Source organism: Ailuropoda melanoleuca, chromosome 16 (assembly GCF_002007445.2).
Source record: "Ailuropoda melanoleuca isolate Jingjing chromosome 16, ASM200744v2, whole genome shotgun sequence".
NCBI lineage: Eukaryota > Metazoa > Chordata > Mammalia > Carnivora > Ursidae > Ailuropoda > Ailuropoda melanoleuca.
In genome coordinates, this window is record NC_048233.1 from 46,263,488 (window position 1) to 46,286,908 (window position 23,421).

At 47.6% G+C, this 23,421-nt stretch overlaps 1 protein-coding gene across 11 annotated transcripts in view; it reads left to right on the plus strand.

The window, feature by feature from the left end:
* Positions 1 to 23,421, plus strand: part of TEAD1 (TEA domain transcription factor 1) — a 258,762-nt gene that overhangs the window by 62,354 nt on the left and 172,987 nt on the right. For 10 of the 11 annotated variants that reach the window (XM_034645744.1, XM_034645739.1, XM_034645740.1 and 7 more), the window contains one exon: positions 19,450 to 19,705. In XM_034645744.1, the coding sequence (XP_034501635.1) occupies positions 19,450 to 19,705 (256 nt within the window). Of the gene's footprint in view, positions 1 to 777; positions 982 to 19,449; positions 19,706 to 23,421 lie in introns of those variants that run through there. The other variant, XM_034645748.1, reaches the window with a different exon arrangement.

Sequence of the window (23,421 nt, forward strand, 5' to 3'; positions counted from 1 at the left end):
TAATGTTTCAGTCTGTTCTTTTTCACTTTTTCTTATAAACGGAGACAGTTTTCCCTTGCATTCACATACTATGACTTTGTTAGTCATTCCACTGTTCATAGTATTATGGATGATTCTATAATGTGTATCTTTGTGGTCCTGATGTTGTTTTTCATGAAATTCTCTTTTCAATAGATTTCCAGGGTGAGGATTACTGAGTCTAAGGATTTAAGCCTTTGAGGCTCTTGACATGTATAGCCATTTGTATTTTCACATCCACAACGGTCTAGTGTATTCCCCGTGTCCCGTTCACTGCAATGTTCCTACTGTCTTTACAGCTCTCCTGAGGAGGTTAAAGTCACACCTTCAGCTCGCTGGAATTTGTCCTTCTTTCCCTCCTTGCCAGTCATATACTTACTCTCCTGTCTGACTTGTCCATTTCATCTCCTTTTCTGGTTGGGTTCTTGATGTTTTCGAATACAGATTTGAACAGTTTATTTACCATAAGTGTCAGCTTTGTGCTGGAGAAAAGTTCCGGTGCAGGGAATTTAGAAAGAGTGGGGCCAGAGCGCTTTCCCTGGGCTGCAGTAGCTAGGCCAGCAGCCTTGTGGTCGTGTTCTGGGGAGGGAAAAGGAAACATGCAGGTCATGTGCCAGCTCCATCGGGCTCACCGTCACTGGAGCCTGGACTCCTGACGGTCTTGCTTTTCAGTTGCCTTTTGTTGTGAGCAGAAAAATCGAGCGGCTCTAACTGTGCGCTCACTTCATTCACAGGGTCGCCTACACCTCCTGTCCTCTAAGCACCTAGTACAGAGCCAGCACACAATAGGCAATCTATTTTCATCTGTCATGGATCAGAAGTTAGATTGCATCGTCCCTGACAGCCTTCTCCCCACTCCAGTTCCCGATACAGCATCCCTGTTAAGAGATCGCTCAGCTGTTCCTTGATTACCTCCAACGATGGGAGGTTCACTGTGTCACAGAAACAGACTTTGGGCTCAAGGTGAGACGGATCTGGGTTTCAATATCTCTGGCAAGTGGACAAATGACTTAATGTTTCTAAACTTCATTTTCATCATTATGTGAATAAAGGGGATAGTAATATTACATCTCTACTTAATATAGTTGTGATGGGGATTAGGAGAAATAATAAAGTCGTGACTCCTGTGCCTCATACACAGTAGTGTTAAATAAATCTTAGCTGCGAATATTATTTTCAGTTACTACTACAAGGTATTTTCTTAAACTTTTGCCATTGTATTTGATATTGGGAGTCAGAAATCGCTCCCATAGTGACTTGAAATTTGGCGTATATTCTTCCATAGTGGAGATGTGAATGGGCATCACGTCTTTGACCTGATTCCAGCTTGGGTCACCATCCCAGCGGCTGGGCTGGGCGGGGCTGCAACACATCCAGGCTAGCTCTTTTTTGGTTTTCAGAGTCTGATTTACAGGCTTCTGGTTTGTTCTTCTTCCCTTTCCTGGCTGGTGTTCCTGCCCTGGCATCCGCAGGAGAGGACAGACAAAAACATTCAGAGGAAATGAAATTCTGCTCCACTTACTAGTTATCTCTTCCCTTACACAGAAAATAATTCAGGTTAGCAAAGAGAGATAAGGTAGAGATCATGCTTCCAACAGCATAGCAATACACTCACAGCAACGCACCAGAATGTTGCATTTACTGGTATTAGAGGTAAGCCGATACCAGGGCGATTGGGGAACAGGTTAGGTTGCATTTGACTGTTCTACGTATCTCTTGATTTTAGCATTTTGATATTTTTGCTTTAGTTTCCTGAGTATTATAGTTGATGATCTGAGAGTTCCTTGAAGTCTCATGTGATCTAAGCAGATAGCTTTGATCCTTGGGGAGCCAGTATCGTGGGTGTTAATACTCGGTATATGGCTCTTTCGCTTATGATGTCCATCTTTGTCTAACCCAACTCACCATGCCTGGTGGAGAGTAACTTAGTGGGAACCGCTCCCTGCTAGGCATCTTGGTAAGTGCTTCTCATTAATTGTCCATTTCACTTTAAAAAATAAAATATTAAGGAATTTAATGAATTTAAGAGACAGTGCTGAAGTGGTGATAATTAAGATTTTTTAAAAAATTTTTTTATTTTAAAGATTTTATTTATTTATTTGACAGAGAGAGACAGCGAGAGAGGGAACACAAGCAAGGGGAGTGTGAGCCGAGCAGGGAGCCCGATGTGGGGCTCAATCCCCGGGCCCTGGGATCATGAGCAGAGCCGAAGGCAGACGCTTAAATGGCTGAGCCACCCAGGCACCCTGATAATTAAGATTTTAACCAGCGGTCTCTGAGGGGCTGGTTGGAAGAGAGGAAGAACAAAGTTTGAAAAGCAAATCTTGAGTTTTAAGTTGTCTGTGAGCAGGAGTGATATTTAAGATATTTAATGACCCATAAGGACATCGACACAAGGGGAACCCCAGGGGGCCCCTAGCTGTGCGAGGCACTGACCTTTACTTGGATAGCAAGGAGGCCTGGGGTTCTGGGAGAGGTATGGGAGCCAAGGGGACAGGGGCATTCAACGGGCTTGTGCCACTGACTCTTCACCAACTTGAATGAAAATATTTCAGTATTTTCAACAACCAGTGCGGTTTTCAAGTACCAGGGAGGTACTGGTTTGGGCGGTGTGGACGGTGCCTGTAGCATACAAATCGCTTTGATAGGTGTTCCGAGGTATTAGATGGATCCTTTGCCTGTGGCTTCCTCTGTCTCACTGCCGAGGGGACTTCTGTTGTTCTGGCCTGATGATCTCCCGGTAGGTGCTTGCAAAGCGTCACATTAGAATTTAGGGTTGTCTATTTGGAAAGCGCCAAGACTGTTCCTTTGTTCAGAAAACACTACTGTGTGACAGGCACAGCCCCTGTCTTCAGGGGTCCCCAGTCTGCACCAGTGGCTTCAGTTTTTTTCCTGCCCTTATGGAGTCCAGGAATCTGTCCTTAGGAAATGATTACAAGGATGTTTGCCATAACAGCGAGCAGTTGGGCAAAATAGAAATGTGCGCCCACGGGGAAATAGCCAAATAACAGTATCTTTGCAACATGGAGTACTGTACCTCTTAAAAGTCACAAATGCAAAGAACATTTCCAGACTCAGGATAATGCTGAACGTGAAATGTTGGATGGGCAATCACAGAACCCAAAAACTCTAGGGAGTAATAATACTAAAAAAATAGTATTAATAAGAATAATGTTATTAGTGCAAGAAAGTACATCAAAATGCATTGTCAGCACTGACTGTGAATACAGTTCATTTCCTCCCGTGTCTGTTTCTGTAGGTTCCACTGTTTTGGTCATCTGTGGGTAGGAAATTTACATTTAGAAGTGTTTCATGGATATTATGTTCTTAAAATCCAGTGTTAAGTTTTTAAAAATTAAGGTATAACCAGCGGCCAAGTATGTGGAATTCAAACATGGAGAGACACACGCGGAGCTCGCGCCTTGTAAAGGCAGCTGCTGACTTGGTGGGTTAAAAATAAGAGCCGAGGTCAGCCTCCTCCAGCCCAGGAGGAGGACCCCGCTCCTCCAGGTTTCTAGACGCTGAGGGCTCTGAGGGGCCCTGCTGGGCTCGTGGAAAAGCTCTACTTGGCTTCTCATTAATGTCCCTCCCTGAGCTGCGCGCTGCGCTGCAGGCTAACCTTGTCCGAAGGTTACCCGTGGCTCTCCGGGGCTCGGCTAATTTTAAACCCTGTCGGCCAGCACGGTGGCGTGGCATGGCACTGCGGAGACCCGAACAGCTCCCTGGGAGACACAGCTGGGGAAAGAGGAGCCGCGCCTCCGCGTTTTTCTCCTCCTCCTGTAAGTGACCAGGCACGCTGAACAAGCAAAGAGAGCTGGGCTACTGATGAGAGCTTTTATGGAAGGAAAAAAGAAAAAAAGAAAGGAAAATCAGGATTATTAAAGATCTTTTAGCAGTGGCAATGCTGGTTGGTAATTGCACGGTGTGCGGTGTCCTGCGTGAACTGTGTGATTTCTGACGGCCCAAGGAGGAGCAAGCAGATGAGATCCTCTCTTCCGGGAATTAGACTGTTTTTAAAGACGGAATGAAACTGCTGGTAATTTCACTGTGTATATGGTATTCTCCACTTGCAGAACTCGAAGTCGGCTGGTAATAGGTTCCTTCTCTGAAGTTTTTATTGCTGGGATTGGGAGCGGGTTATTTCTTAAGAGTTACAAGAAATGAAACACAGAGTCTGCCTGTCTGCATGTTTACCAGCTGGTCCGCTGGCCACTAAGATGATCGTTTTCAAGTGTCCTCCCCCGCCCCCGCACCTCCTTCCCCTTTAAGCATTTGCAATAGAGTCCTGCTCCAAGCACTGCTTGCCTTATAATACTCATAACACTAATATTTTCACACGAAACATCAATCAGTAACTGCAAAATAAGGGGGTGTTGGAGAACCTTTCCTCATGAAAATGAACTTTTTTTTTTTTTAAAGATTGTAGAGAATCCGTTTTGATTTTTTTTAATTATTATTATTTTAATCTGCCCCTCTTTCAACACCTTCAGGGAATCTAACGTGCTGGGGCATTGACAGCTGAGGGTTACAATGGGAAACCCAATCCATCTCCCCCACGGGCCGGCCTCGCCAGGGTTTACCTGTCCAGCTGGAGAAGGGCTTTTCTTGTAGCTGGGTCTCTACCCACCCTCTTATAAAACAGTTGCTAGGAGCACATTAAAGAGGCATGGTCTGCGAAGTAAACCCAGATGAAAGAACAGTGGATGGAGAATCAATAACGTGTTAACTCGCTGCCGTGATTGAAGTTAACTTTGTTTGAAGGACGCAGGCTGGGTCAGCCCACATCAAGCCGGCAGTGTTCCCGCACGAGGGTAGCACGGGAGTGACCTTTGATTTCATTTTAGGAAAAAGGAAAAAAAAAATGTGTGAGTGCTTTTTATTAGCCTTTTCTTTCTTGAAGGTCTGCCCCTCCTTCCGCAGAGCTAATTAGCTGTCATGTTTGGATTTAGTGTTGAGAAAATTAAAGCTGAGTAATATCAGGGATATGTGGAATGGGAATACTTGTTACAACCTTCATTGACCCAAATCTGACTTTTATAAAATAAGCAAACTACAAAAAAAAAAAAAACCACAACAAAAAGCCATACACACACACACACACACACACAAACCATCCCCCACTCTGGCCCTAAAATAATGTTTTTAAAAGCACGTTCAAAGCAGTTAAGTATAATATAAATATAAGCTACTTGAGATGGGTCACTAAATGGATGAGTTATTGTAGGGGCTATCGTGGTGATGTGGAGAGCGTAGCTGTGAATTTAAAGTATATTTCTTAAAACCCCGCTCCTCTTTGACTCAAACTCAAGTGTCTGGTTTTTTTCTCCTGGGCTTCTCTTTCTGCACTTGCCCTGCATGCTGACTGTGCAGGCCTACTGTTATTTTGTGGTAACCTGACACTTTGGCCGGCCTCCTGCAGCCCCAGGCCCCAGGGGGAGGACTGGCTGTGAGCTGAAGAGGCTGGAGCCCCGGTCTCAGGTGGCAGGGCTGTGGCTGGGAGTCGGGGCGGGGATGCCACAGACCAGGGAGGAGGGGGCGTGTGTCATCACTTAAGACCTCGGGTTGTGACTCACTGGGTAACAGGCCCCTATCTTGAAGGGGGGCCTGCGGAGTTGCTGTTGAGCCTAGAGACCAGCTAGTCAGGATTTTTGGAGATGAGAGGAAGGTTTTCAAGCCAGTGACTTCTTAATTTTCTTCTGTGGGTTTGATCTAGACTGTGCCTGAGGCTGTCTTTGTGATTCCTTAGACAAGGATGAATATGTTAATAGTCATAAGCATTGTATTAATATTTTATGTTAAACTAAATCAGACAATTATTTATGAAGCTGAGCTGGGGATGAGGTACAGAAATGAATGGGACAGAGTCCCTGCCTTCTGAAAACTTGTAGTGTAGCAGGGAAGGCAGATACGTAACCAGTAATTAGTAATTATAGCTATACCCATTTGTTCAGCAATTATTTTGAGGACCTGTAATGTGTCAGGCACAGTTCTAAGATGTGTGTGCACTGAAACCCACTAATCTAGAAGCATACAGATAATGGTGAATAATGTAATAATGACTGCCAATTATTGTGCCATCTGTACTTTACATGGATCACCTCATATCTTTATAACAAGTAGCTAATACTAAGTCTCATTTGCACCAAAGTGGGGAGGGGACACTGAGACATAGCTAATAAGTGGAGAACTCAAAGTTTAAACTCTTGGGTATTCCCAAACCCTAGATACCCTTTATACATATTTAACTGCTTTGCCATATAGGCTATCCAGATGCATGGTGTAGCCCCTGAAACTCTAGGGGTACCCATGAGGGAAAACAGGTAGCAAATGTTTTTCGAAGTTCCAGCAACTTCTCTGGTGTTGAGAGATGTTATAGGAATGCCAAGGAACTTACGGATGAGCTGGGAGACCGTATCCTACGAGAAGTCACGGTGAAGCGTGCCTGTGTAGTGTTGGAAGTTTGTTGGAGGTGCTATGGGGACACAGAAGTGACATCTCTGAGTGGAGGCAGCTGCTAAGGCTTCCCAGAGAGAGGCTGGTGGCGTTGGTCTTGAAAGGACCCGTAGGTGTTTATTAGGCGAGCGGCTGGTGAGGAAAGCATCTAAGCAGAGGGACCCCTGTGGCTGAAGGGGTGAAGCAGGCAGCCTGCTATATCTGGGCGCCAGGGAGAGGTCATGTGGTTGGAATGTAGGGGACCGGACAGGCATGTGAGAGCAGGCTGCAGTTAGGTGGTTAAGGCCATGGGTGCCCCTGTCATGCAGTTGGGTCCTGGAGCGGGTGGGGGTCTGCTGAAAGATTTTTTTTAAAGATTTTATTTATTTATTCAACAGAGATAGAGACAGCGAGCGAGAGAGGGAACACAAGCAGGGGGAGTGGGAGAGGAAGAAGCAGGCTCATAGCAGAGGAGCCTGATGTGGGGCTCGATCCCATAACGCCGGGATCACGCCCTGAGCCGAAGGCAGACGCTTAACCGCTGTGCCACCCAGGCGCCCCATGCTGAAAGATTTTAAATGAGCCCATGATAAGCATCGTAATTGCATTTTAGGAAAACTTCTCTGGCCAAAGAAGAGCACAAGAGAGACTGGCCAAAAAGCCATCTCCTGGGGGCTCTGATTCAGTTCTTGTAGCATCAAAGCTGGGGTCGTCTTTTTAAGAAGCCACCCATGTCATCTCAACCTCCGTCCAGAGCTGGAAACCGGGCAGAACGTGGTGGTGGGGAGTGGTGGTGGTGTGGGGACACAGGCTCCCAGAAGGGCGGTAAGGTCCTGCCCGTGAGTCAGGAGCAGAGTGCGTGCGGGTGGAGGGGCGTGGAGGGCGTGCCGCTGAGGGATGGGGGGCCAAGTGGACTTGCTCGAGATTGCGTTGCATCGGAAGGGGTGGGGGGAGCCCGGTGCTGCTGCAGCCAGGTCCCCTGAGTAGCAGCGTCCCTCTGAGGGGGCTATGCAACAGGTCCCCACCCTCAGGACCTCGGAAGTCTCTTTTGGATTTCTTTCTTTCTTTCTTTCTTTCTTTCTTTCTTTCTTTCTTTCTTTCTTTCTTTCTTTTTTTCTTTTCTTTTCTTTTCTTTTCTTTTCTTTTCTTTTCTTTTCTTTTCTTTCCTTTCCTTTCCTTTCCTTTCCTTTCCTTTCCTTTCTTTCCTTCTTTTCTTTCTTTCTTTCTTTCTTTCTTTGTTTCTTTCTTTCTTTCGTTCTTTTCTTTCAAGATTTTATTTATTTATTTGACAGAGAGAAACAGCCAGTGAGAGAGGGAACACAAGCAGGGGGAGTGGGAGAGGAAGAAGCAGGCTCCTAGTGGAGGAGCCTGATGTGGGGCTCGATCTCAGAAAGCTGGAATCACGCCCTGAGCTGAAGGCAGATGCTTAACGACTGTGCCACCCAGGTGCCCCTCTTTTGGATTTTCTTGAATGCTTTTAGAGAAAGGTCCTCAGTGCAGAGAAGCGGCTTTGAATGTGTCAGTGCCAAGTATGCTCGGTGTGTGGATTTGGGGTTGTTTGGTGTCCTTTTGGGCCTTTTTGGCCTTCAAATTGACTCCTGCCCGTAGAGTCACATCAGTCAGTTGGACTGACGGGGCGTCAACACCAGGAAAATCCACGGATCTGAGAGCCCGAGCAGGAGGGAGGGCAGCAGTGTGATTCCGTAAGTGGAATTGGAAATGGATTCCAGTTGGATGAGTGAGAGATGAGTGGAAGGTTCGGCCTTCCTGGTTCCTCCACCAGGGTTAACAGATTGCGTTGGAGGAAGAAGAGATCCTGGAAGGAAATACAGACCTCTAAAGAGACTCCTTCTGTGTGTTGGGAGGTGCAGAAATGTCGATTGGATCCAACTGTGGCCTTCTGCCTTTCTTCCTTGATACGGGGGACTCATTTACTGGCGGGGTGGGAGGGGGAGGGAGGAGTCTGGTGACGGTCTGCTCTCCTTCAGGGCACCCTAGGGCCTGCGAGGTGAGGGTACAGGGAGGCCTGATTCCAGAAGTGGGTACTTCAGCCTGCCTTTCCCTTTGCCTCGGGGTCTTCCCTGCTGTGTGCCCTGTAGGTGTTTGCAGACTGCTTAGAGCAGGTGCGGTGCACACAGTAGGTGCTCGTGTTTGTTTATGTATTTATTTATTTTTGAATGAGTGGCTTATTGTCTAAAGGGGGAACAATACTCTCTTATCCTGGCCAGCTTCTAGTCAAAGTGCCAAGATTAATGACCCAGCTGAAGTTGAACGGGGTAGAAATTTGGAGGGTGGTGATGGGGGCAAGGGTGAGGCTTTAATTGGTCTCAGAATTTGCATCCCTCCCAGCATAAGACCTGTTTTGCAGCTGCCCTGTCACTGTGTCCTCATTAAGTGGCAGATTGCGTTTCTCATTTGAAGAGTGGGGACTCCATGGTATCTCTATCTTTGGGAACCAGTGGGCATTTGGGAACAACCAGGGTATGTCTTTGGTCAGTGTATATGTTTGCGTGCGTCGCCGTTGGCTGGTGTTTGCATGTTGGCCGTTGTCAGATGTGTGTGTCTCCGTGAGAGCACAGGAGTCCGGTCCCCGTGCTGGTTTGGGGCTGACTGTGCCATCAGCACACAGCCCTCTTTGGGGAGCAGGGGAGTAATGGAGAGTGCTCGAAGACAAAGTCTGATGTTGTCTGGCAGCTCCGCGCTGTTGAAAAAAACATGTCCGTGTATGCTGTCTCTAAAACACCTCTGTAAAGTTGGACCACTTAAGGAACGTGTCCCAGTGCAACACTTGACTTTATCTAGAGGACTGCTCTGGCCTTGGACCACACTGAAGAGTGCTTTTGATGAAAAAATTCTGAGTTCAGGTTTATGGAATGTTCTGTTCTTCATCCTTTACACTCCTGGATAGGCGCACACATACCTTCCGGAGCTGCCGGCACGCTTGTGGTGGCACTGGCCTTGCCATGTTGGCCGTGGTGCGCGACGGCCCAGAGCTGCTCTCCTGGCACGGGAGGGGCCCTGTGTGAGCTGGCTCAGCTTGCCCCAACCTTTCTGCGTTCTGGCTTTGTCCTTTCATCAGCACATCCCATCCACTGACCCTCTTCTCCAAACAGGGCCCCCTGAGCCCTTCTGATGGGCCTGAGAAGTCATATTTAGGCCTCAGGACCAGCCTGGACCTTCCCTCCTGTGAGGCCCCTGAGCTGAGAGGCAGGATCAGCTCTCATGTCTGTGCTCCAACAGCACTTTGGCCATCCCTCCTTTGACATTCTGCGTTCATTCACTTGCTCATTCATTCATTCACCCGTGGATTCATTTTTTCAGACATCCACTCAGTCATTTTGGGGGAGCAATGACTGTGTGCCAGGCATTCTGTTAAATGCCAAGAATAGGGAAATGACTAAAGGCTTGGACCTAAGCCTTGAAGCTCTCACAAACCTGCAAAGGTGGCAGGCACGTAAATCATTCCTGTGCAGCGAGTGAGGTAAGTTCTTTTGTCCTGGTGAGCAAAAGTCCTTCCTGCAGAAACCGAGGGAGGGGAGAGCAGGCTTCCTAGAGGAGGGGCTGGAAGTCAGGACAGCGAGGGAACTTCAGTATCTGTCTCCCAGCTGGAAGACGGCTCCTTGAGGGCAGGGAGGGTGGCCTATTTATTTCTCTCCATTTCTGTAGTGCTTTGCTTGTGGTGGCGGACAGGGGAGTGGATGATTAGAAAACAGAAATAATTTCCCCTTTGTGTTTCTACATTCTTGTTTCAGGATGAATTTAAGGCAACTTGCAAGGCTGTAAAATAGCATAAATTAAAAGTAGGAAACCTCAGGAAAGAAGGGGATGGAGGTGGAGGTAGAGATCTAAAATGGATTTGGGAATGAAACCGAACTTGCTGACCAAAATAACCTCCGTGCTTTCTCTCAGGGGCCTGCCAGTGTGGCTCAGAGCACTTGGCGGCAAGTGAGTAAAGCCAAGGCCTAGTCGGTTGACCACAAGGTAAAAAAAAAAGAACAAAAACAAAGACAAAAAAAACCCATGGTGTCTTGTTATCGAACTTTCCTTTGGGATCTTTGTAAAGAGCACTCTGTGAAATGTGGTGAAGGCCATCTTCGACTTCTTGGAGTAAATCCAGTGACTAATTCATAGGATGTTTCTTTGTATGCCGATGGCATCGCATAAAAGCATAATTCAGTAAATGTGATTTATTCCAGGGCTCCTGGAATAAGCTTTTTCCCTAAGGTAACTGTGGAATCAGAAAGGTTGGTTGTAGCCACTCTTCTGTGGTGTTTACTTTTATCCAGTCTCCTACTGCCACCTGCCACTGTCCGCGGTGCTAGAGGGCTCAAGGGCTCAAGTTCTGCTTCCAGGGAGTTTTAGGGTCATGTTTTGGTACTCGAGATACTCCTGTATGATGTGGGATGAGACTGTATGCCCAGATCCCTTAGAAATGGCCAGACCCAACACCCACACCAAAAGCGATATCCTGATTTTTGATGGTTGAGAGGCTGGAAAGGAAAAAATGCATTGTGATGAATTGTGTCCTTGGTTACCCAAAGGTGACAGGGAAGAGTAGTCTTTTCTCCTGGACAACTGGAACCTAGATTTTGGTGGCGGTGGTGGTGGCTCTCCTCCTCCTCTTTTTTTTTTTTTAAGATTTTATTTATTTACTTAGGGGGAGAGAGAGGGAGTGCGAAAGGAGGGGGAAGGCAGAGGGAGACGGAGGGAGAAACTCAAGCAGGCTCCATGCTGAGCCTCGATCTCACGACCCCAGGATCACGACCTGAGCTGAAATCAAGAGTCAGTAGCTTAACCAACTGAGCCACCCAGGTGCCCTGATCTTGGATCTTCTAATGCCAGTGCCAGTGAGATTCATGTGGGTCTGTTGGATCTTTAGACAGCATATGGATGCCAGTGTACCCAGGACAAGAACTGGAGCAGAGGTTGGACTTCACAGTTCAGCCCTTTCAAATGCCAGCTTGCTTCAGTTGTTCCTGTTGATTGACTTAGGACCTAGTCCGAAGTGAACTGTGCATTTACCTATCGCTTCTGTCTCCTTGCCAGCTTGTAAATAACCCAGGGTGGACGTAGGCACAGCCAGAGTGAGAGAAGCACCCCAAGTCATAGGAGCCAGAGAGGGTGGCCTGGGACCATTTCTGTGTGGACCAGGGACGGCTGGTCCTGATGCAATCGGATGAGAACTCCCAGTCAGCCAGAGGGTCTGTGCCTGGACAGGTCAGCCGTGGGGACTCGGAGTCAGCCCAGAGCCAACCTATCATTAAGTTGGCTGGCAACAAGCCGTGTAACACCGAGCGAGGCCCCACGGCCTTTTGTAAGAAGGATGACACCCCAGTCATGACCCACAGACTTGGCACCCAGGGAACAGCACTCTGGCTGTATTTGTAGGCACTCCTCCCTGGTAGGGGGTTGAGAATGACCCTTTTGAAATATTTGTCTTAGGGTTTGGCCAAGCACAGTGTACGTCTTTACCTGCCATGTTGGTATCTTTTTAAAAATAGAAACTGTCTACTCTTGATTTTTAAATTTGTACTCATTGTCATCTAAGACGAGAAAGTATCACGATAATCTGCAGGTGAACCTCACCAACTAAGAAAGTATCGCTATCCGTAACTTAGTGATTAAGGAGTATTCTTTTCCTGGGGTTTGTTTCCTTTGTTTTGAATAAGCATTATGATTGGCGGGTCTGCCTTAAATATATGTTCACTCTATAGAACTGCTGGAATTGAGGGGTTGGCTTCGGGGCTTTCTTTGACTGTTACCCTGAGTAAGGTCCTACGAGTTTTCCATTTGAATGCCCCCTGGCAGCTGCTTACACTAACTCTTAGAGCAGCAAAGAAGCTTCTGTTTCTGGCTAATGTGTTAAGTAGTCTACTTCCCGGGGATCCACGACCCAGGCCGCTGGTCATGCCATCCGCTTGTGCTTCCCAGGTGAGTGCCCTGTCTTGCTATCAGGTCTTCACTTGGGAATGGTCAGATTGGATAGACTGCCTGGCCCCGAGTCTGTGGCTGAGTTCTTGTGAAGGCGTCTTCTGATGAAACAGAGCAGTGATTAGCTTGTCTGGTGGTGATGGTGGCAGAAAGGAAGAGGCAGAAATTTCTGTTCTCAGGGGCTAACAGATTCCTTAAGGGGGTGGGGAACATGATTCCCCTAAAGGCTGGTAATACAGAGCTGCATAGCATGAAATCAAGCAAAGCCTTTCTTAAACCGTCACCTGGGCAAGTACTTGGGGCTGATGGAGCGGGAGTATTCATCGGGGAATCTCAGGAGGGTAATGCCAAAGGCCTCTCACGGGGTGCTCAGCATCCGGGTCTTGGTGAAGAGGTGTTGGCTTGTTGATGGATCCTGTTGATATGGAAGTGATTTTTGAAAATGGGAAGGAGTAATTATCCACTCCTTCCTGCTGAAATTAGAACCTGTTGGCAGTTGGAATTTATGACACCAGGGCTCACTGACTGCTACCAGGTTTATGGCAGACATGGCCTCAGTTCTCAGTGTTGGCAGTCCCTGAACATTCTGCGCTGACAATGACTTGTATTCTGCAGTTCCGTTTCTTTGGAGGCTGCCTCCCAAATCCAGGCCGTCAGTCCTGTATTTCTCAGGCCACTCGTTGGCAGGTTTGTCTGCTGTCTGAAATGACAGGGAACTAGTAACTTGCCTCACTTTACATATGCAAAAGCAATGAACCATCATTAGTGCCTGACATTCCTCCCAACTACCCGGGGAGGTGAGTCAGTACCATCACTATTCATTAGGAATTAATTAGACTGTGCTTGAGGGTGTCAGTTGTAGACAGAGCTGAGCGTTCAGTACTGCCTTTGAAATCCAGCCTCCAGTTCACTGTGCGGTGAGAGTGTGTGTACTTGCGCCTGCTAATCCCACGGACGGTGCATTCTAGCTGACGAAATGACTCCTGGATTCCAAATTTGTTTAGTATATGACTTTTGTCAGCTTATTTAGGTCTCTGGACCTCATAAGGTGGAGCTAATATCCAATGGGAATAGTACAATGATGAAAGATGCATTAGGTGAAAGCTTCTGGCATAGTGCTTGAAACATCGTTTATTGGGAAAAGGTTGAATTTGGATTTGATGTACCCGTTCACTTTGGAAGTAAAGCATCATTTTTCCTAGTCTTTATTGGAGGGCAGCTTTTTTCTTATAAGAAAGATTTGGCTTTCACTGAGATCAGAGTGACCTTAGAGCCATCGAACGTGTGGTTGAGTTGTCTACTACAAATGTCGTCTCAACCACGTGATTCTTCTCTTTAAATGGCTCACGCTGTTGCCTATGTCCACATTCTTCTGAGCTTGAGGAAATCTTCGTTTTCCTTTTGGTGTCAGGACCTTTGTTGCCTTTTTCATTCACCTACTCACTCAAATTTGCTTTGTTACCATTTGTCACCTCTTCAGATTTCTTCCTTGGCCACCTTTTTGGCTTCTGGCCTTCACACCCTCCACCACTTTGCCTCCCTTATAGCTTTTCTTACAGCTGTCATCTCCCAATTCTGTTTTCTCTAGGGGCCAAAAGAAAAAAGAAAGAAGGTGAAATATTGTATCTCGAAAATTTTGCTTCCACTCAAGATAATGTTTGTTTGTCAAAGCAGAAACTTACCTCCTAGAGGACCCAAACCACAGTTGTGTCTTTTTCTTTTAAAGATTTATTTGAGAGAGGAGAGAGAATGCGCATGAAGGCACAGGAGGGTGGGAGGAGCAGAGGGAGGGGGAGAGAGAGAGAGGAAGTCTCCAGCAGACTCCCTGCTAAGCGCAGAGCCTGACACAGCTCAGTGCTGTGACCCCCAGATCATGAGCTGAACTGAAATCAAGAGTTGGCGCTTAACCGACTGAGCCACCCGGGCGCCCCCGTATTTGTGCCTTTAACACAGAAGGACCGTTGTTTGTAATTGTGAATACTAAATAAGAAATTGGATCAGACAGCCAACTCTTCTTGGTTATCTAAACTGTGCCCGGCTTAAGTCTGTCCTCTTACATCTTCCTAATTTGGTAATTTTCTTTGGGGCTCTTCTCATCAGAACCTGGACCAGAGTCAGGGTGAGGGTTGGGAAAGGGGCTGAAACTCTTGCCCTTCTCATGGGAAGCTTGGGTGGTAAATTCGCTCACGATGATGTCAGAGAATGTTCACGTCATCTGGTTGTTGGTTCATTCTTTCATTGAGCATTATTCCAGGTACTCTGCCAGCCCTGGGGATACCATGGTCCCTGCCCTCAAGGACACAGGGGTATGGGTGGGGTGCAGTAACAAATCAGCGTACTAAGTTTTATTATAGGTAGTGTGTACGGGAACACAAGGTGATGATGAATGACTTAGTTGGCCTCCTTCAGTGTTAATGATGGAAACTGAGGCATGTGGGGGTCGACAAGTGCTGTGTGGTCCTGGGCTACTCAGGTGGAGACAGAATTCCTAATGCCTAGTCCAGCCCTTTTCTGATTGCCTCATAGGCTGTGGAAACATTGGCTGAAAGAAGCCGTATGGATTTTGTGTGACCCCCCATGTTCGGTGGTGTGTCATTAATCACGAGGGTTGGTGAAAGCTAACCCTTTTATTTAAGAGCTCTTAAATCACCTGTAAGTGGGTGAGATGCTGACATTATGAGAGACCCATAGGAATTAATGTGAAGGGAGCAGCAGACTCCTGTCCCCTCTGTCACACCCCTTGTGAGTACGTCCCTCGAATGGAGTTGCCTGCATTGGACTGTCTCACCCCCTTCTTCCCTCAGACTTTTATATTAAAATGTGTATTGGACAAATATACATATGATGTCATTTCACTGTCATCATGTCACCTCTCTTCAGTGGGTAATTGTGAAAGAATGATCCATTTAGGGAGTATAGCTATTGGGGCAGTGAGCAGGAATGTTGGGGTCACTGGTAACATTTCTTTCTGGAATTTATTATAGTATAGCCAGGGAGGATTTGAGGGAGAAAATGAGCCTTTGGAAGAGTGTTAATGATGGAAAGGGAGGCACCCGGGGACTAATGGTACACAGTGTATCTCGCTGCATCTCTGTGGAAGTCCTGTGAGGGGAGAGTCCCTTTACCCCTTCATGACTTTCCTGTGTTGGGATTGAATTGAATTGATTTCCCTTTGTCCGTTAAAACCTGAGCTTCTGCGGGGTTAACTAATTTAGCCTGGGTGTCGAGGCTAGTGGGTGAGCTGGGTTTGGAGGCCACGTCAGGTTGAGTCTTAATACCATGTGCTCCGTCCCCCACCCCCGTGTTCTTCATTTACTGTGTCTAGGGAAAGTTGACTCCCTTGCTCAAAGGATGTATGAGGAGGTGAGGATGTTAGCTCTCAGGCACAGATAGTCTAAACTCATCTCATTTGATTAGATCTTATTATTGGTAACAAGCAGGTGCTTGTTGCTGTACAATCAGAAGCCGGCTAGATTGGGTGGTGGTTTACCCATTAGACACGTTTTTAGGGTATTCCTAATGTGTGGCTGATACTCTCAGAGTCACTGGATACATGTTTCTAGGATGAGGTGGATTTTGAGCCGGGCTGGAAGGGATCTGAGGGATAGAATGCCAGAATGGTTATTTTGGTATCCAGTACGGGGAGCTTTTCTCAGCCAGCCCCAGTCTTGTGATCGGAAACTCTCTGCCCATACAGGGCCTCGTCTTACAATTGGGTTGTAAAACCAAGGGCCTGTAGAACTCTGTGGATTATGTATGTGGCAGCTTCTGGGGCTATGTCCTGGCCCTTGTCCAGAGTAGGTAATTCCATCCTGCTGAGCTCCAGTTGACCAAATGCAAGAGCCTGGACACAGAGTTCTTCCCTTTGCAGTAAATGAATAAAGACATGAGCATTTAGAACAGTGCCTGTATTTACTAAAATGGATAGATCCGGGGCGCCTGGGTGGCTCAGTCCATTAAACATCTGCCTTCAGATCAGGTCATGATTTTGGAGTCCTGGGATCAAGCCCCGCATCGGGCTCCCTGCTCAGCAGAGAGCCTGCTTCTCCCTCTGCCCCTCACCCCACTCATGCTCTCTCTTCCTCTCTCTCTCTCTCTCACACACACACACATTCTCTCTCAAATAAATAAAAATCTTAAACAAAATAAAATGGATGGTTCAGTTAATGCCAGCTAATAGTGCATTCCTACCAAGGACTAGTGATTTTTAGCTTTGGAGGTACCTTGAAGGGGTTGTCTGCAAGACTCTACTGCCTGTATTTAAGGCGTCTCACCCCTCGTGGAAGTTCAACTAGCTGGAAATTTTTCTGTGTGTTGAGTCAGAATCTTCTGGAACTTCTACAGAATGGGTCTTCACCCTCCCCATGTGACAACGCATAGAGGTTGTTCAGTGTTGAGGGACACTAAGCTTGGCAGTTAATGATTCAGAAAGATCTTACCAGCTTGGAGTCATGGCCTAAGGGTAAAAATAATGGAATTTAATAAATAGGAATAAATGCGAACTTATGTTTTTAGCTCCTAAGCCAGTTGCACAAGAGAGGAATTTGAGGAACAGCACTTGGGAGCTTGGATGTTTAAATGGATCATAGGTCCACCGCTGAGTGTCATTTGTGGAGGGTTGTGGACAAACTGGGGTGCACTTATGAGGGCTGGGCAGAGGGATGATGTGCATTATGTCTAGTCTGGATCACAGAGTCTGGGGGTCTGTTCCGGTCATATCTAAATGCGTGTTGGTGGGGGTGGATTTGCTCCCACAAGGAATGGATAGACCACCAAGGGATGGATGGATGGAAGTTAACCGGGACATGGGTTTTAGTCTCCTTGATAGAAGGATTTCAGCAGCCGGGACGAAGGAAGCGGTTTTGGGGAGGGTAGGGGGTTCCTTGCCATTGACGACGTTCCAGTGCAGACCGTACCACCAGCTGATGGAAGAGGAAGGCCTGTCAAGCACAGGACCAGAGGTGCTGCTGTGTTTTGGTCTGAAGACTGAGGCTCTTACTTAGACTGTAGTGTTCTCCTTAGGCAAAGAACGCTCCCCTCGTCCCTCAACTGGCCCCCGCTGTCCTGGATTCTGTCCCTCCACTGTCGTGCTTGCATGCTGGGCACATCCACTGTGCATCCTAAAATGTGGCTCCCTGCAGTGAATTCATCCTGCCGCGAGCTGCCCGGAGCTCAGGCACAGGCCTGTGCTTCCCTGTGTGCCATCTGACTGTTTTGTTCTGTTTCGGGGTCAGGTAGACGGGGGAAGGTGGATTCGCCGCTACCTCAGAGCGTTTGCTCGTCTTCTCATGCTTTGCCCGCTCCGCTGCTTTGCCGGCGGAACAGACGGTAGGGTAGACTAGTACAGTTCAGCTTGCATTTCTGTGAGGCCCCTAAATCCCCACCAAAAAAATGTAATAATTTCAGAATTCAGAAGACCCATACTGGAGGCTTCGTGGAGTTCATCTACAGGTCAGTCACGAGACCCTTTCGTGTGGCATGATTGATACCTCTCAACGTTTGGCAGTTTGTAAAGTCCTGTGTTAACGGACACGTGTTGGTAAGAAGTAGTAAATAATTTGCTGACAAGTTCTTTGAGTGATGGATCCATGGCAGCATTTAAAAGCAGACAACCTGAGGGTTTCTTTTATCCAGGTGCTGCTAGATCCAAAAAGCTGTCAGAGTACGAAGCCAAAAGCACCCACTAGTTACACCATTAATTGTGTAATGTGCACGGGCTCCTGAGTGTCTGCACCTGGGATCTGTTGATGAACGCAGCTGGGGGAGGGCAGGTGGAAGGGAGGCAGTTGGGAAAGAGGAGGAGAGAAGACAGGCTGCTTGCTCTCAGGTGACTGCCCTGGAGCAGTGAGCAGCGCCCGGTGCCTGGTGGGGCTGCCAGCATCTGCTTCCCTTCTGGCCACCTCTGTTGTAATGTGGTGTGGACTCGAGGTGGCGAAGGGGGTGGGATGGTGGTTACGCTGCGCTCTCCCCACTCAGGCCCTGAGCCTCCCCCTCTTCGATCCATCCCCAGGAGCATTTCTTCTCCCTTTTGGGGGAAGCCTTTGAATTAATGATCTGATGCCTTTTCCACAAAGGAATATTGATATGTTAGTGTGCAGACAGCAGGGGGTACTGGATTAGATCATTTTCACATTGGTGTTTGTGCTGGTTTGACATTTGTTTGGAAAGCTTATCCCATTATGACCATAGGTTACATGCATAATTTAAGGGGAATAAATCTTTGAGAAAAATTTCTTCTAGTTCTGTAATCTTTGGCGCTACAGAAAAATAAATGAAAGAATCCCTGTGGTTTTCATGTGATCAGAAATTCCAAATAGGCTCCCGGATGAAGGGCCCCATGTAGGTGTAAAACATTTCTCCCGATGTGCTGGCCACCTGTAGTGATTGGCGGGAAGGGCAAGAGTGGGGGCAATTGGTCCCTGCTTCAAGGTTACAGTCTAGAAGCGGAGAGTGGCAGAGTGCCCTGAGGGAATGGGATGGAAGCCCCGCTGAAAAATGCTGCCCAGTAGCAGATAGAGGGCAGCTGGCCTGGCTGTTTTAGGGGAGTGCGTATTTGTGATAACAGAATAACCCCTCCTTCCTCCATCCTGCCACCATCTTGCATTTTGGCGACCTAGGTGACAAATATTGGGTGGTTTGACGTTTTCGAGTTATCATGCCAATTGCCACAGCGAGGCAGACCTCTTTTGTTTTACTTTATTTTCTTTTAAACAACTTGTTTTGCTGCGGACATTTGATTATCCTTGAGCAAAGTGCTCCTGGTAGGCATCTAGTCAGTGTTTTTGCAGGATTCACCGTGAACTTGCAACTCCAAGGGAGCCCCGTTCTCACATCTGTGAAGATTATCCGATTTCTGCCTGCCGTTGCATTTCTGTATGCATATCTGTATGTGTGTTGAACGCGATATCTAAAGAACAAAAGCCAGTTGGATCCCCAAATTCTGTTTTCTCCGTTAGGAGTTCTTCTCCAAGCAAAGCTGCTGCCTGAAGAATAGGTAATAGAACGAGGAAGAGCAGTATTGTCGGTCGTTACCTCACCCTTATACTATCTTTTTCATTTCTCTCTCAGGTTTATTTTCTTGAAAAGGCTCCAGGCTTCGGCTTGGAAAATCCAACCGCCAAAATTGAGCCCAGCAGCTGGAGCGGCAGTGAGAGCCCTGCCGAAAACATGGAAAGAATGAGCGACTCTGCGGACAAGCCAATCGACAATGATGCAGAAGGGGTCTGGAGCCCCGACATCGAGCAGAGCTTTCAGGAGGCCTTGGCTATCTACCCACCATGCGGGAGGAGGAAAATCATCTTATCAGACGAAGGCAAGATGTATGGTAAGCGGTCTGGAATGCTCCTTTGAGATGTTACGATGTGCTTTTGTGATAAAGGGTGATGGTAGCTAGTCTTCTGAGATCCGTTCATTGTATTGGGTGGAATGATCTTTGTAGAGTTTTAGCTGGCCGTCCAAGGGATTAAATCTCAATCAACCAGAAGAGTCAATAAAGGACCATTGGGAAGTCATTCTTGGGGTTTTCTTCTTGTTCTACACGCTCAGCAGCATTATGGGAAAGCTCTTAGGGTCCAGGTAGGGATTTAGTTGCCGTGGCCTATGCGGACCCCCATGGGTGGGGCTGGTTCTTCAGAGCACCTGCCCCATCTCATGGAAGCCTGTCGCTCGGTAGCTCCTGGTAATTGACGGTGCCACATGGACATGGGGCCTCCTGTTGACAAATCTCTTGATTCCCCCCGTCACCAGAAGAACTAGCAATATAGATGTTTGTATATGAAATCGCTCATTTTTAAAAGCCAGCACTTTTGTTTTTTAAGCACCGCCCATCAGCCAGGTGTGAGATGTGCGTAGCTTGATCAGACCTTCAAACCACCGTTTTACTGCTTTGTTGCACGTTCGCAGTTGAATGGCCGGCCAGGCGGTTAACCCCCAGGCTCTCACCGGTCTCCCCTTCTACAAGGGGATGCCTAGCAGTACTAGGAGGGCCCACGAAGACAAGACCGGTCAACCGAATGGCTCGGGATGCCAAAGACAGCGGCTAGTAGCCGTCTGCCAGTCTGGCGCTTGGGTTTGAATATTCCCCGCTCCTTCCATAAATGCTTCCAGCTGCAGACCTGTCCTTTTTTGGCTGCTTACCTTTTGGGAAGCAGATGGAAGGTGGTTGCTTGTACATTCTGCCTGTCTAATTGGGCACGTTGAGTTGACAAGAGTTTGCACTGTAGCTGAGTCCAAAGAGATGTAAACAAATAACCGAAACTCCAAGAGAACTGGCTCAGCAACCTTCCTGAGGTTGTTAACTGATCATGGAAGTGATTTATTTCTAAATAATTTGAGAGCTTTTCCATAATAGGGTGTTGTACCTTTAATACTGCGCCTCTGTCAGGAGCCGTAGGAGGCTGCCGCTCAAACCAGCACACACGGCTAAGGAGCAAGCAGATGGTGGTGCAGCTGCGACCAGCTGTGCTCCCGCCCTCCCCTTCTCCAGCTCGGATGATGTAATGGAAACAAGGGAAATGTTGCTCTCTGCGGCGTTAGCGTCTCCAGCCTGTCCGTGTCGCACACACGGGGGAGAGAGCCCAGGTCTTCATTTGCTTTACGCTCCCATGTGATCCTTTGTAGACAGAGAAGCTTCTTCGTGTCCATTCGTGAAATGGACTCAGGGTGAACCATGGCAGCTGCTGTGGGCAGAAAGTTCCAGGGCCTCGGATCCTGTGTGTGTGTGTGTGTGTGTGTGTGTGTGTGTGTGTGTGTGTATCTTTGCTGGGCTTCCCCTTCCCCAGCCTGGTTATTTGCTTACAGGGTCTTATCTTCGTATCTCAAGATGCAACCCCCCCCCCCATTTTAAAGGCAGAGGAAAGTACTTTAATCTTTGAGCCTTCTTTGAAGTTGATTTCACTACTACTTGTGAAGGCGGCTTCAGGCTGCCCTACCTTGTATGACTCCCATTTGTTTGCCCAGAAATTGTAATCTAAACTATCGATATTGGCCTCGTGTCGGACACCCTGGTTTGGGGTGACTCCTGCCCTTCATTTCTCACTTTAGGAATCCTGGAGCACTTGGACTTTAGGAATGAGGTTTCGCGCTGACAACGTGATTCAGAGCAAAAGTAAATGCTGTCAACTCCAGTTCTGTTTTCTCCTCTGTTTTTACTTTTTAGGTAGCAGCCGTGGTAGATTTAGCCCGTCTGCCTGTACCACCATCATGGAAGTAATTTGTTGTGGAAGTAAATAGGCGCTCTTGTTGGTCCTTGGGTGTCAGAGGCACTGGGCTAAATATGGAAAAATCATTGAGCATTTTCGGGATTTGAGTCTTTTGCCAACAGTAGACAGTCTTACCCTTGGCCTGCATCTCCGTTTTCTCCCCTGAAAAAGACAGTCAAGTAGTTGATGTCTGTGGGTCCTCGGGACCTGTGCATTTTGTCATGCTGTGATTTTGTGACTTGTCCCTCAGTAAGAGTGAGGAGTATGTGGCCAGACTCAGAGCTGGGTGCAGGAGCGTCTTTAATGCCCATGACCGTCAGATTCCGAGTGCTTCCTCAGAGCACTTGTTCTTAATATATGAATTCTTTTTTCCCTTAAAATCAGCATCCATTGACTTACTGTGCTAGTGACCAACCCGATTGAAAATGGGGTGGTCTTTTGAGCAGACAGCAGTAGGAATTACAACTGCAGGATCATGTGTCCAGATGGGGGGTGGTGCAGGACCTGCATTTGCTGTAGGGTCCTTGAAGCTGTGCCATCTCCAAGCAGCTGCCTTGCGGAGAGAACACTGTCCTCAACCCCGTCTCATTGGCCCCCATGGAGGAGCTGTGCCTCTGCTAATTTGAAAGGGAAACGTGGCGTTTAGCAGGGATTTGGGAGCTGAAGACTAGGCCCTTAGGAGAACTGCCCCAGATTCTTGGGAGCAGCCGATAACCTGCCTGTGACTTTGAGGAGGGGAGAAGTTTGCCTCGGGAGCCTCCACAGGGAAGCCCCTGCCACTTGGGGTCTGAGTCAGAGAGCATTGTGGGGGGAGTTACTGTTCCTGGCTTCCGGCCTGCTCCCCGTCTTACCCCATGAACCAGGACACAAACCAGACCAGGAGTCAGAGTTTCCTGAGGTCCTACGAGCGTACTTTTTCTTTTCAGTGTTTTGAAAATGAAAACACTGAAAGCATTTTAGATTCCATAGAGTAAAATCAAAATAATTTAATGCTTTTTAGTGAAATACCAAGTGCTGTTGACTTGAGGGGGGTTTTCCGATATTTCTGAGCATTTGTAGAGTACATTGTGATGTCACGAATCCTGAGCCAGTTGAGAAGCAAGGTCAAGTGCAGCGCTGATGTATTTTGGTAACGACATTTCCTCCGTGGTTGGCAGTAGGGCAAATGCAGCCTTACAGAGGGGAAAAATGGAAAGCTCTCTTTATGAGAAGGTTCGGGCCATTCGAAGAGATGGCTTAATTCTCTCTCTGCTGCTGGGGTGCATGGGGACCCTGAGACTTGATGTGGTTGGCCTCCCTGTGGGCAGACTACTTCTGCCTCGGGCCCTCTTGTGTGGGCAGCTGTCCTTAGAGGTAGTTAGCAAAGTGAGACCTTTCTGTTCCTGAGGGCGTGCAAGCTTATGCTCTCTCTCTCTCTCTCTCTCTGCTTTCCTTTCCTTTTTCCTATTTTTACATAGCTGTGTGTTTCTTTTTCTGGTAGATAGTTAGAGAGGAGATAGCAAGAGGAGAGGATGGAAGAGAAGTTTTTGATCAGCAAACTTGCCTGAGATTGAATTTCACAGGAACAGGCCATTAGTTTAAAACAAAGCTGTGAACCACGGGGATACCCGGATGCATTTTTGGTTTTTGCAGCTGAAAACTCTAGCCTGGCAATGTGGTCAAGTTTCTACCATAATCACACCGGGGTAGGGACACAGGCAAACATTCCTTGACTGATGGCTTTAGAGACGGAAAAATGTAGCCCTTAACATTTTGGACTTTGGAATCCCTAGGAGGCTTAGCCCTGCCCCTTGTAGATACCAGACTTCAGGCAAGTTGCTCTTTCTCCTTGTGTCTTTTT